This window comes from Schistocerca serialis, chromosome 6 (genome assembly GCF_023864345.2).
Source record: "Schistocerca serialis cubense isolate TAMUIC-IGC-003099 chromosome 6, iqSchSeri2.2, whole genome shotgun sequence".
NCBI lineage: Eukaryota > Metazoa > Arthropoda > Insecta > Orthoptera > Acrididae > Schistocerca > Schistocerca serialis.
This window is the reverse complement of record NC_064643.1, coordinates 434,015,667-434,030,971: the sequence shown is the minus strand read 5'-3', so window position 1 is coordinate 434,030,971 and position 15,305 is coordinate 434,015,667. Positions and strand designations below refer to the sequence as shown.

The window sequence follows — 15,305 nt, the reverse complement described above, 5'->3', positions numbered from 1 at the left end:
AGGAACAGGAAAGAGCAGCAAGTGTACTCAGTTTGTGGGCCTGGGCACCTTGTACAGCATGTTGGAGTTGCTATTCGAAGAGCAACTGACATAACAGGGTACAACCAACTGCAGATAATGGTGTGCAGTGGAGCAAATGATGCCTGTCATCTGGACTCTGAATTCATACTTAGATCATTACAGTGACTGGCAGGGAAAGTTAAGAAGATTGGCCTTGCACATGCAGTTCAAACACAGCTCACAATTTGCAGCATTAGGTCCAGAACTGATAGTGGCCCACTGGTCCTGAGTCAAGTGGAAGGAGTGAACCAGAGACTTTGAAGATTCTCTGACAAGCTAGACTTTGGCTTCCTAGACTTGGACTGTAGGGGTTGAGAGCTAAAGGGTCCCCCTAAATGGGTCAAATGTGCACTGCACATCTGAGGCTGCTTCCCAGGTACCCGACTGTGTGTTGCATACACACAAGGGTTTTTGGATAAGGTGGGACTCCATCCACTCCAGATAACGTCAGTTGTAGGAGATACAGGAGTATATGTGTAAGATCCAAAAGAATTCTCCTCTGCAAGGGAGAGTATTAAAATCCTTGTGCTTAGTTATCAAAGCCTTCACAACAAAGTGCCAGAGTTTGAAGTGCTTCTGAAAAGCACTGAAATGCTTAACTCTGTTTTAAAATGTTCCTTTATAATGAAAAACCCAGGAGAAATGCCACAATTTAATCCTTGTAAGTACTACTGAAAAGATGAGTGAAATCAGTGTTACTGTCAGAGGCCTTGAGAAAAACTTGGTACTGTTAAAAGTAAACGCAGTTCCAGGGCCTGATAGAATCCCTATCAGATTCTACACTGAATTTGTCACTGAGTTAGCCCCATGTACCAATAAACTCTATTGTGGCCCCCTCAAACAAAAAACCACATCCTGTAGTTGGAAGAAATCAGATTTTTACAAGCAGTATAATAGAAGTGACCCACAAAACTACTGTCCAATATCCTTGACATCTATTTGTTGTAGAATCTTACAACATATTCTGATTTCAAATATAATGAAATCTTTCAGACAGAATGACTGCCACTATGCTAACCATCATGGATACTGAAAACATCAATCACGCAAAACCCAATTCTTACTTTCCTCACATGACGTACTGAAAAGCCTTGGATAAAGGCAGTCAGGTGGATGCATCATTTCTTGAGTTTTGAAAAGCATTTGATTCAGTACCAGATATCCGGTTATTGTCAGAACTATGATTTATGGGGTATCAAGTGAAATTTGTGACAGGATTCTTTGTTAGAGAGGACAAAGCTTGTTATCTTGGATGGAGAGTCATCATCAGATGTAGAAATAGCTTCGAATGTGCCCCAGGGAGGTGTTGGGACCCAAGGTGTGTTCTTGTTGTGTGCATACAATATTAATAGTAATCTCAGACTTTTAGCATATGATGCAGCCATCTATAATGAAGTACTGTCTGAGAGAAGCTGTATCAGTTAGATATTGATAAGACGTCAAAGTGGTGCAAATATTGGCAACTTGCTTTAAATATTCAAAAAAATTATTTAGGCACTTCACAAAATGAAAAAACCTAGTATCCTATGACCATAATATCTATTACTCACAGTTGGAATCGGCCAACTTATCAAATTCCTGGGTGTAACAATTTCTAGGAATATGAAATTGGAATGATCACATACGCTCAGTCATAGGTAAAGCAGATCGCAGACTCTGGTTTACGGTAGAACATTGATGAATGCAATCAGTCTACAAAGGTACAATAGGTATCCTGTGTCATGCACTTCAGCAGAGTGTAGATGTACACATAGACGTAACTCCCCCCCCCCCCCCCCCCCCCCACCCGTTGGCAAGATGTGCCTATATTCCTGTGTGCACTCAATCATAAAGGTGCCAAATGGCATCCTGCACTACATTTTTCCAAGCATCTTCCACCTTTCATAGTAGTCAGACAATGGTTGTTGCAGACACTGAAAAATGAGTAAATTCCTGCATCTCACATTCCATACATGTTCAACTGGCAAGAGACCTGGTGACTTTACTGGCCAGGGCAATTGTACATGACGAAGAGCACATTGCATTGCAGCAGCCATAAGTGGACATGCATTATCTTGATGAAAAAGAATTTGACCTTCCTATCAAAGAAATGACAGTAGCTGGGGATACCCACCTGTGCAGTGTAGCAGAAATACCAAATGTAAATGACAGTTGCCCACTCCATGAAGCCTAGGATTGGAACAGTGTGCCACAGACAAACGCACTCTAAAATAGGCAGATCACCAGGTCTATGCCATACATGTGTACATCCATCACTCGCATACAGTCAGTACGTACTCTCATCACAGAAGATGACAGAGCACCATCTTACTCTCCAATCAACTCTTTCATGACACCCGAGTATCCATGCCTGACACTGTCATGGTGTCAGTGGTAGCCTGGCCAGAGGCACATGTGATCATAATCTTGCTGCAACCAGATGGTTTCTAGTGGTCCCTCATAACACAGCAGGGGTCAACATATGCCTCAATTTTGTCCTTGGATGATGATTAATTGGCCACCACTGCTCACATGATGTGTTCATCTTGATGGGCATATGTACTGCAAGGACATACAGAACTTGGTCTACAGATGTGAGAATGTTACACAGGCCACTGTTGAAAGCAGCATCAACCACCTACACTCTGCCCAACATGTGCAGCAGTCTGTCAATATGTTCATCCAGCTTCCCACATGCCCACTACAGGAGTATGTACTCTTTAGTGGGGCATGGTTGTACCCAGAATGAATGTTGCAAACACTATTCACTTCTAAACCCAGAACTGTTACTTCTGCAGAGTCAAACTAGAGGATGCACAGACAGGCCTCCTGAAAGCAATCTGATTGCTGATGACCCTGATACATGAATCTCAAACCCTAAGACTCCTCAGTATGCACATATTATACCCTGGTGCCACTGAACATAGTCCTTGAGGGTGCTGCCTTTTGTTTCTTGCCAGTATATATGTAACACTTTCCAGAGAAGAGAAATTAGTTTGTTTCACCAGAACATTAGAAGGCTGAAAAACATGGTAGATGAGACTGTCAGGAAAACTTGAAAAATACCTTAGTGATAGATGTTCTGTGTCTCTCTGAACATCATGTAAACCACAGTGACTGAGAAGGTAAATATCAGGGATTATTCAATGGCATCATTTTCATGTAGAGTTAATGTGGAAAAATGAGGGGTTGTAACGTATGTAAATATTGGACACAGTCAAAAATATTAAAACAAGCTTTCTTTGGCATAGATCAGAAACTAGAAGCATGTGCTTGTGAGTTGATACTGTATGATACTTCTCTTATAATTGTAACAGTCAGCAGATCCCCTCTCAAAAACTTAGTTACTTATGAGGAATATAGACGAGTCACAGAGATACCTGGCAGGCAGGAAGAAATAATTAGCAGTTTGTGGAGGTTTAAATATGGGTTTCTTAAGATTCTGACAAGAAAAATGAACTGATATCATTATTGGACTGTTTTACTCTGATTTTAGGGATAACTTTTCCAACTTCTCTGCAGCAAGATAGCAGGACCCTGATTGATAACATTTTTTATAGACAATTGTCACTAAGTTGTAGCAAATAATGTGCACACAATTGTTAATGGACTACCTGATGATGATGCACAATTAATGGAAAGAAACAATGTAGCAATTAACAGCTATCAGGTATGTTCATTCAAAGCAGGCAGGCTTATTAAAGAGAATAGGGTGCAATGTTCCAAACCTAAGTTGAAAGAAATACTATGGGCTGAAGTATACACAGGGTGAATCAGAACGTAGACAGACTTTAGGTTGTTGAGGGATAGCTTCTGAGTATTATATGGTGTAAGGGACTCAAGATGTCCAGCGGCTAATAACAGATTTGCTGCATTTCATTTGGTTTCTTACTCCATTTAGTTTTATATCTGTATTGCACTGAAAATACTGCTCAACAGTGCAAATTTCAACAGTATGGGCTGTGTGTGTCTTCTTCCCATTCTCACTGTACCAGCTGTTTCCCTCTTTAATTCATTGTCTTCAAGTTTGCATTCAGTACTGCTCAGTTCTGTCTATGGTTTTGCACTCCAGCAGTGTTAACTGTGTGTCAGCACTGATACAAGCAGTATTACGAGTAGGTTTACTGATAAGAGTTGGCTGATATGCACCTCAGGTATGGGTTAATGAATGAAAGGGAAGAGCCAGTATGACAACACAAAGTTGAGCTGTCTCTACAGCTACGTCAGCCACATTAGCAGTACACCAATGAGAAACCAAATCCTGCATTTTGTGTCACACATTTTCATGATTAAACATTACAGGCTTTTTGACTGTTGTGAAGATATTTTCCCTGAACAAAGCCATTGGCATAACAAACTGAATAAACCATTATTACATTTTTATTCTGTAATGAGCCTCTGGAGACCTTTCACCCCCTATACCAAAATGCTTGGACAATACCCTTGATGCTTGGATGGTACCCTCAAACAACTTCTGAAATTTGTCAGTGGAGTTCTGGTTGACCCTGTATAGAAAGAGTGTGTAATGGGAAATGCAATACATTTCATAGTATATTTGTGTTAATGTTTGACAGCAGATTTCTTAAAAAGGTATCCAGAAATCCATTTAAAAAAATAAGCCATGGCTGAGTAAGGGATTAAAAATCTCATGTAGGAGGCAAAGGGAAATTTATGTAGAGGCCAGAATATGTCAAGATGCCACATTACTTGCACTCTAGAAGAAATACTGTAATATTGTAAGGAAAGCCATCAAACTGTTCAGAAAAATGAAAATCCTGCCAGAAATCAATAATGCAGGCAATATATTTGGTGTTGTGAAATGGGACAACCACTCAGGGTACAAGATACCACAATACCACAACAGTTAAACTAAATGACAATGTTATGACTGGTAATTCACAAGTTGCAAATACTTGTAACAATTCAATTCTAAATGTAGCAGTAAAAGAGTAAGAGACAATATTAAAAACATCATTCCACAAAATTTTAAGCAACTTAGTAGCACCAACACCCTTCAATGAAAATAACAGAACTACAAAAAAATCTAAAAAACAAAATATCATGTGGTGTTGATGAAACTAAGAAACACATTTCTGAAAGAATGAGTAATGTTGTAATGCATGACTGGCATAGGAGATTTTCCATATACCTGAAAATATGCTTTTGTTAAACCTCTTCATGAAGATGACAAAAAATGTCTTAAACAATTACTGTCCTCTTCCTTACTGACATGTTTTTCCTACATGTCTGAAAAAAGTAATGTACTCGAAAGTAGTCTGACACTTGAGTAGGAACAAATTACTTAAGTGTATCGCAGTTTGGATTCCAGAAGGGAAGCTCGACTGAGATTGCTATTTATACATTCTCACAAAATACTATAAGCCTCATATAATAAAAAATTGTCACTTGGTATTTTTTTAATATTTTCATGGCATAATGACTGTGTAGACCATGCCACTCTTACAGAAACTTATGTTATATGCAGTAGATGGCTTTACAAGCTGGTTTGAATCATTCTTAACCAACAAAATGCAAAAAATGGTTATGCTGTGTAATTCATTGTATAAAAGACAGAAAATTATACTGACTGGATGAAATCAGAGTCTCAAAAGGTTCAATTTTGGGTCCACCCCTATTCCTCACGTGAGTGAATGACCTTCCAATTAACTTACATCAAACAAAATTGGTACTTTTGCAGATGATACTAGTGTTCTAATAAATCTCATTACAGAGAAGGCAAGAGAAGATATAGTTAATTATGTTCTTCAAAGAATGACTAAACTGAAACTTCCCAGCAGATTAAAACTGTGTGTCATACTGACAGACTAGAAAGGCAAAGATCCTGAGTTCAAGTTTCATTCCAACATACAATTTTAATCTGCGAGGAAGTTTAATATCAGAGCATACTCCACTGCCGAGTGAAAATTTCATTCCGGAATTATTAAGTTGCTTTCTGAAAATGAACCCTCCAATAAGTTTGAGAACACACTACATTAAGTTATTTACAACAAATAGTCATACCAACAATTGCTTTAGTTCAAGAACTGGAGTCAGTAAACAGGATAGAATAGTCCATCTTTTTGGATTTACATACCGATGAAAAATTGAAGCACCATATTAATCAACAGATCAAAAAATAAAGTTCAGCTGCTTTTGCTCTTAGAATAATTGCTAGCATTAGAAACAAACAAATCAGCCTCTTGATATTTTTTGCATATTTCCACTCAGTAACGTCATGCAGGATACTGTTGTGGGATATCTTATCACTTAGAAAGTATAAATTATTGCACAAAAGCAAACAGAAAGAATAATATTTGGTGTTGATCATGACCATAGGGTACGCACCTTATCAAGGACTTAAGAATTTATCTGCACCATCGGAATGCACAAATTTGCTAAAGAATTTCATCACAGGTAATCCACCACAATTCAAGAACAACAGTGATTTCTATATCTACAACACTAGATGGAATGTATTAACCATTATTAAGACAGTCACTGGCTCAGAAAGGAGTTAAACATGCAGCAAGTTTTTTATCATTTGCTCAAGGATACAAAATTACTGACATGTAGCAAAGCAGGTTTTTAATATAACCTTAAATTATTTTTTTCTGGACACCTCCTTTCATTCCATAGATGAAATTTTTTTTAAGAACATGTACCTTTTGAATAATATAGTTTGTGTATTTCCAAGAGTAAGACTAAAAATTTACATTCATTAATGTTAAAACTAATCACGTATACATATCCTGTAAGCCGACTCATTCCAGGTCATTTCGATAAAAGAACTGTTCAAATGATAAAATGGTTTATGAAAATGTAATTAACTATCTGCCGGCCTGTGTGGCCAAGCGGTTCTAGGCGCTACAGTCTGAACGCGTGAATGCTATGGTCGCAGGTTCGAATCCTGCCTCGGGCATGGATGTGTGTGATGTCCTTAGGTTAGTTAGGTTTAAGTAGTTCTAAGTTCCAGGGGACTGATGACCTGAGTAGTTAAGTCCCATAGTTATCAGAGCCATTTGAATTTGAACTAACTATCTAACTAACTAACAAGCTCACATGTTGTGTGGTGTTTCACTTAGTTCCTGTGTCATGTTGTGAAACCTACATGAGATTGAACTCTGTACATTACATTCCTGCACTGTTGTTTGTCTTTGGCTGGTACCCAAAGATTTCTTTTGGTTTTTGCTCTTTGTAAATAGTACCTGAGATTGATTTTTGAAAGCTTTGATCTCAAGAGTTGGTGGTGCTCAGTTTACTGCTGCATGAATGTCTTTAGTACTGAAATTGAAGAACAGGGCAGTGTACCCCAGGCAGTTTTCTGTTCAAGATATTGAATCACATGGACTGGCTCTGTACACAGAAAGATAAATTAATAATACATTTCCTTATTGTACTGCTGAGTGAGCTTCATCGTATGAAAAGTGAATGTCCATACAAATCTTTCAGCACATCAGTTTGCTTCATGGTGAATGAATGGAGTGATTTTGAAATGGGATTGCCATTTTGTTGTCAGAAAAATTTGAATTCCTGTGATGAAACTTATGGGTTGTTCTCCATAAATATAGATTTTTGGCAACCCTTTGATTGAGAAGGTTCTTAACAAAGCTTGGATTATGTTCATAGAAATTATAGATGAAGGTTTTATCACATGTGGAAAAATGTGTCGGTAACAATCAGCCACTTGACTTCCTAAATATGGCCCTGCATATTCAGTGTGTAAACTTGACTAGGGTTTTGATGCCTATGGCCACAGGAAATATTATCTTGCTGAACTGACTGGTATTTCTGGTGTAAGTAGCATTTAGCCATCATCACTTCCATTTCTTCATTTATATTTTTCCAACAGCAAAGCTATCTGGCAAAGCATCTTGTATGTACAATGGCCCAGTGGAATTGATGGAGTAGAGATGGGCAAACTAGTTCATCCTTGGAAACTAGTTCACTGGTGATTGCTCTTTTTTGGGAATTGTTCATTTTGACTCATTCACCATTCATTTGTGCATAGTATATGGTTCTTATGAAAAACTGAAAATTAGTAGCATAGGTGACTAAAGTACGGAAGGCACCAAGCAGGAGCACTTGCCTCCCCCTTGAGTACAGAGTTTTTATTCATTACAGAATTGTCCCACACTTGTATAAGTAATTTTGGTGATTCTGCCAAACCTCTCGTTTAGCCAATTGTAGTGTTATGTGGATTATTGCAGTGAAATAATATAAGGTGGCGCATGAAAATCGGCTCCAAATACAGACTGCTCGCCAATTATGCACAATTTATTGACAGCTATGAGCAGAATAAATAAACATGAAATAACTAGGCAGTAAAGAAATAACAAATAAGCTAATGCAAACAACTTCAAAACAATAGACGATGTGTGATGAGCAGTCTAGTACTCGGGCCAATTTTTTGTGTGCCACCGTGTACCACTGAAATAATATTGTAGGAGTTATCATATTCTCTTTACAAAATATGAGACCAGACACTTGATTATGGAATGTGGGCTTCATTCGGTTGTAAGCCAGTCTGCTTTCCATAACAATGAACATGCAGTTTTATCTTGGGGGAAAAAAAAAGAAAAAAAAGAAAAAAAAAAAAACAGAAAATGGCCACTCGTGTATGCCATGCCGACTTCCTTTGCAGGTCTAATAACAAAGAAACTTGTCTTTTTATAAGTATGTCTTCTGCTGTTTATCAAAATAATGAAGTAAGCTGATATGTCCTATTGTTGCCTGAAGAGGTATGTGTTTCACACAATTTTTATGTAATTTACGTAATTATAAAATACATTTTAATTAGGTGTCATGGACACTGAATAGAATATAAAAAGATGCAGAAGTCCTGAGTTCAAGAGAGATTTGAAACAGATCTAGAACGGGCATGCGCAATGAACGAAATGAGCAACTCGGTACTGAACTAACTAGGAGCAGTCGGCGGTGGAACTGCGATGAGTGGCCACGTGAAGGAGTAGTCCAGCCGAGGGAGACCAAGACAGAGATGGGAAGGGGACTGAGGCTGGAATGAGACCAGCTGATGTGCCATTGTGGGAATGGGACTGACTGTTTTCTGTTCCCAGGAACTATAAGTAGAAAGCTGCAACCGGAGTGAACTATGAAAGACTGTTCCCTAGAAATCATTCCTCACTCCTTCCATTCATCTTGGTGAACCATTCCTTTGGACCTGTTAGTTTGTGAACAACCCATCTCTACGAGGAAGCACTTTGGGTTTTAGTACTTCCGAAATCACCACTTGTCTTCCCTGATTCTGAATGTACCAATGGGAGCATGTCTCATGTGCCAGTATGATTTAATGTCTGGTTCATTGATAAAATTTTTATGTAGTGTTTTATTTGATTTCGATCACATTGGATCCTTCAGCACAAGAATTGGAGTCAAGTTTGCATTTAATGAAAAATGCAATCCAAATCAAAACCTATATCAGCAGCAGACTCAAAACTTTCATCCCACCCTGTTGATAGTCTGGATAGTAAGGTAGTCAGGACAGTAAGTCTGCATTTACACTGTTTATCTGAGGACCTGAAAACTATTTCCTGGTCATAATATCATAAAACCTAAGCCCAACATCATAAGCATTGAGCTTCTCTAGAAGGAACAGTATTACTGGGTCAAAATACAGCCTTCAGTCACATGTTATCTATAAGGAGACTGAATCTTTGGCTGTAAATGTATTCCTGAAACTTCTTAATAGGAAAGAAGATAGCAAGAGCTTCCTTTCAGTTTGCCTTCAGGTCCTTGAGCAACCATCAGTGTTTTGTATGCAAATGTGATAGGTATTTAGTAAACAGAATGCTCTGGTTCCATATTCAGAAGCATCTGCTAGAGTAGTTAACATTTTAGTTGGGTCATACATGGTAAGAAATTTGGCATCTAGTAAACTTTGTTTTAACTTGTCAAATTCATGTTGGCATTCGACACTCCCAATTCATTTAGTTCCTGTTCATAACAGTTCATGACGGGGTTAACTTGAGGGTGCTGATTGTAGAATGAACCTTTTTTAGTAATTAATTTGGCCAAACAGCTTGTTACTGCTTGAGATCTTTGAGAGATGGAAGATTATTAATTGTTTCAACATATTGCAGTGTCAGTCTGGTGCCTAGTGACAGAATGTATCATATGTATTGGACTTACTGCTGGAATATTATGCACTTCCCTTATTACAGTTTAAATTGCAAGTTTGTAAAATCTTAAATACAGATTTCAAAATACTTAACAGGGATTCAGGAGATTTCCCTGAAACACTGATGTCATCCAGGTAGTTTACAATCTAGGAGCTTTCCTAATTAATTATTCTTAGCAGCACTGCAACACACTTGGTGTGCTGGCAATCACAATTGACAATATCTTTTATTGATAAAGTTCAAATGGAGTATTTATGATAAAAAATTTCTGTGTGTCCTCATCCACAGGTATTTGTGAGTGGGCATTATTCAAATAAATTTTCTCAAAATTCACACTGCCAGCTAATTTAGGCATCAGTCCTTCCAGCTTCAGAACTGGATGTACATTTATTAAGGATTGTGCATTGATTGCATTTCTGAAATCACTGCAATCTTAAAGTGCAGTCTGGTTTTTGTCCTTTAATGCATTATACTTTAGACAATTTTGGTGCAGCGTCTGGCTTAAACATTGTGTGTGCTTCATAGTTTTTAATCTAATTTTCACATCAGAAAAAATTATATCATATTTTTAACAAATAATTTTCGCAAATTTTCAGTAGAAACATCATAGATTAAGACACACTTAACAATTATTATTAATAAAAATGATCATATTGTATAAAGTTTGAAAGGTTCAGTGTGGAAAATCATAACTGTTGGTCTATTCCTGATTAGAGTGAATGATGATTGACTAAACTAGTAGTGTGTCCACTTGGCTCTGCAGTTGGTGACTATATAAATCCTGGTAGTGTCTGTCGAAACATGTATGCTGTGAATCTTGGTGGATACTGCAACACTGAGAGACTCTGGAGACACTGGCTCTGGCTGAGTGGAGCTGCATGTCCAACTAAATATGCAAGTAATTTGTGAATTATTTGCAGCAGCATGGTATATAACACATTTTTAGTGCCATCTGTCATGTCGAACCTCAATTATGCCAGATACATACCACTATTTTAATCAAATGTGGCGTAAGTATAATACAGTCAGCTATGCGCCCTGTCCAATCACAATAATAAGGTGCTACACGGGTGACTGGCCTTTTGTCTGGTACTCCGTGTGTATGGCTGTGCACTGCATCCACCGGCGGATACAGCAATAACCCAGTGGCCTTTAAAAACCTATGCTCAAATCAAATAGCACCAGTCATTTAGATTTCAGACCAACAGTGACTGGTTTATCTGAACATAAGTCACATAGTGCAGATTATACAAGGAAAACAGGGTATAAAAGAAACATAAGCAATGGCTCACTAAGGGAAGAGATTTATAAAGCTGACAGCATTGATGAAGAATTAGCCTCTAATCCTTCAGTGCTTTTAATCCTCTTTTCTCTGATATTAATATGATCAAAACTGGTTCCCCTACATATTATTTATCTATGTTCAAGACTCAAAATTCCTCTTAGTTGCGTAAGTAGCAATTTGGTGATGTACATATTATGCTAACAATAAGAAATAAACAGCAACTACCTTACACAGATGAGGAACAAATCAAAGAAGTGATTTTCCTGATACATTTACTGTTTTCATTAATGTAGTATCTAATAACTATTACACAATTTTGTGTAAACCTTGACTCTTTCCATTACCTTTAAGGCTATCCTTAATTGTAAGATTCATAGATCTATGAATGAACAAAATAATTAGTTACTTCCTGTTTTATCTCTGACAGTGCTGTTTCTATTAATATATTTTACTCTGGAATTTTCTGCTGCCAAATTTCCCACTTAAGTATTTGACAAGGCATCTAGGCAGTGTTCATTGAATTTAACTTCCTGCAGCCTTTGCTCAGCAATTGTACCATTATTCCCATCTATTTTGTACAAGAAGTCACTGGTTAGCACACTGGACTCGCATTCGGGAGGACGACGGTTCAATCCCGTCTCCGGCCATCCTGATTTAGGTTTTCCGTGATTTCCCTAAATCGTTTCAGGCAAATGCCGGGATGGTTCCTTTGAAAGGGCACGGCCGATTTCCTTCCCAATCCTTCCCTAACCCGAGCTTGCGCTCCGTCTCTAATGACCTCGTTGTCGACGGGACGTTAAACACTAACCACCACCACCACCACCAAGAAGTCACGTCCGCAACTTTCAGAAAACTTAGGATCTTTGTTCTTGAGGGACAGAGTCCATGTTAGGGATTACTGAATAACAGCAGCACAACATAATACATTATCACTGAAAGAGCTAGGACACTTCAAGTTAAATCATATGAAATTCTCTTGATGGCTCCTTCAAAAAATATAAACTTTTTGCTACACACTGTTTTCTTGTGTGACTGGCAACATTTGACTAAAATTGTTGGATAAACAATTTAATATTGCTCTTGAATCTAGATACTGATGTCTCAGGAACCCTGAGAAAATTTCTCAAATACAGCTGGTAAGTTCACAGTGGCTAGCATGTGTATAATGGCTAAAGTCTGTGTTTACAGCATGTGCTTTTTTGTGGAACTCCACTGGTTGGATTCTACCAATATTTTGTGTTCCTGAGAAGAAATTATCAGTGATTTCATTCTCTCTTTGGAACTTCTGTGACTTGTAGGTTTCTTTTCTTTTCTGTATTTCTAATAAATCCAAACCAATGATAATAGATTAAAGATATTTGAGAGATAAATTCTTCTCACCTTCATCACCAACTCTCACGATCAATATCTTTCATTGTGGTCCTCCTTCACATTCTTCAGTTTCTGTTGCGAATGAGTATGAAAATTCTATATTGTTGTTAAGGCTATGATTTTCAGTTTGAAGACTTTCTTGGTGCAGCTCTACACATTGGTCTTCCTGAGCAAGACTCTTTAACTCTGAAAGAGTACTGAAACCCACTGTCATATGAACCTACTTACTATATTTAAGCTTAGCTCTCCTTCCACAATTCCACCCCCACACATATACACACTCTCTTACTTTCTTTCATTAACAAACTGGCTATTCCCCGTTGTCTTGGAAAGTGTTGTGTGTCCCATAAACTGATCCTTTATTTCAGTAAAGTTCCGCTATAAATTCCTTCCATCCCCCTTCCTCCACCCCCCACCCCCAACATGATTCAGTAATCTCCTCATTAGTTATTCAATTTATCCATCTAATCTTCAGCATTCTTCTGCAGCACCTTTCAAGAGCTGCTAATGGCTTCTTGTCTGAACTGCTTATTATTCATATTTCACTTCCATGCAAGGCTCACTCCAGACAAACACCTTCAGAAAAAACTTCCAAACATTAAATTTACATTAGATATTAACAAATTCCTCTTTTTCAGAAATGCTATCATTGCTACTATCAGTATGCATTTTATAAGAACAAAATTCTACACTGAATGTTTAAATCTATAATTAAATATTTCAGGTTACGTGAGTACATGCGCTCAGAATCGGAAAAAAGTTTTGATGAATGCCAGATGAGGCGTGCACGACTGCAGTCTCTTGGTCTTGCTTATCTGAGCCCTCAGAACAAGTCACTGGCACAAAGTTTTCGCTATATGCGCAACAAACCAACTATCATAGCATTCAAGACACCAAGCTTGGAGAACTGTGATGCCCAAGCTTCAGCAATGGCTCTTTCAATAGCAAGGCAAAATGGCTCAAACAGTGCTCAAAGTCCCGAAAGGATTGCTGAAGAAGGCCTAAGCCATTCTCCTGTTGCCAGTGGAAGCAGTTCCCAACTCAGTTCAATAGAGCTTGCACTTACACATACACCTATCAACTATCCAGTTGGAAAACCACTTGCAGTGAGTATTAGGAAAAAATATGCCTAAAGCAATCTATTTATTGTAAAATAAGTTGCTCGTTAAAAGTATTTTAGATTAATGATAACAATGGAGTGTAGAAAGAGTGAAATTGGAACATATGAGAGAAGTATTGCCAGTCTTTATATGGGCTATGATGTATGACTAGATAACTCGATACGTAAAAGCATTAATCACAAAAACAAATCTCAGCTGAGGTACTAATACATGATACAAAAATACTGAGCAAGATAGCACAGTGAATACCACAATACACCTGCACTTAGGAACATCTCTCAAACTATTATCTTGCAATATGACTTAAATTTCTACAATTTAGGAAAAAATAGATTGGTACTTACCATAGCGAAGACATGTTAAGTTGCAAACAGGCACCAGACCTGACCCGACCCGAGATGCCGGTGTTGGCAGACACATGTGCATGAGATGTGCTTGCTTGTGTGTGTTTCTCTTTTGCTGATGAAGACTGTGGCCAAAAGCTTTACTTAATTGTCTTTTAATTGTGCCTGTCTGCAACTTAATGTGACTTCTTTAAGGTAAGTAGCAATCTATCTTTCCCTACATTGTTGATATTATTAACTGTATGTTCCATTGTTTAACTTACATTTCTCATGTTTTTCTGAACCACTTAACAGTAAGTGCCATGATGCTTCCATAAAGCAGGCCATAGCAAATTTTCTTTCACATCGATGACCAATCAAATTTGTACTTATCCTCTAATTGAATCTGGGTCTGCTGCATGGCAGTCAAATGCACTGACCACTCAGTTAAAGGGGACAGAGGTTGGAAGATAATTTACTGATGACTAAAGCATAACAGGCTGACAAGGTGCAAATATTGCACATTAACACAGAACTTCCTTACTCAGTAAAACGCATACTGTAAATACCTTATAACGGTTAGAATACAATTAAATACTTTTCATATGCTCTCTATGTTCTATACTTTCCCTATCTTTCCTAGTTTGTTTATTTTTGTGGTGTTTCCTTATTTTTGTCACATGAAATAATTTTTCTTTTTACTCATGGCTTTTCACACACTTGGCTCAATTTCTTCTTGTAATTTTTACTACCAGTTATTTACTTGTGATATCAGAGTCTCCTCTTACTGTCATAATGAGTGATATAGCGTGTTAAAAATAAGCATGATTACGTACTTTTTAAAAAGCTTCCTACTTTCTCATATTTTTGGTATATACCAACTCTTCTCACCTTTCCAGCCACTGGACATTCCTCTTAAATTTTCCTAGGTCTCCAGCCATCTTAAGCCCTACTAATAAACATTCCCATTTTAATGGGAAAAAAAACTAATTTCACTTTGCAACAGAATGGAGTGACAAAAATCTTTGAC

At 37.7% G+C, this 15,305-nt stretch overlaps 1 protein-coding gene across 1 annotated transcript in view; it reads left to right on the top strand.

Annotated features, from left to right (window-relative positions):
• LOC126484349 (NADPH oxidase 5) overlaps positions 1-15,305 on the top strand; it is a 500,777-nt gene that overhangs the window by 394,827 nt on the left and 90,645 nt on the right. The window contains exon 15 of the mRNA XM_050107810.1: positions 13,556-13,937. Coding sequence (XP_049963767.1) covers positions 13,556-13,937 — 382 coding nt within the window. The remainder of the gene's footprint in view (positions 1-13,555; positions 13,938-15,305) is intronic.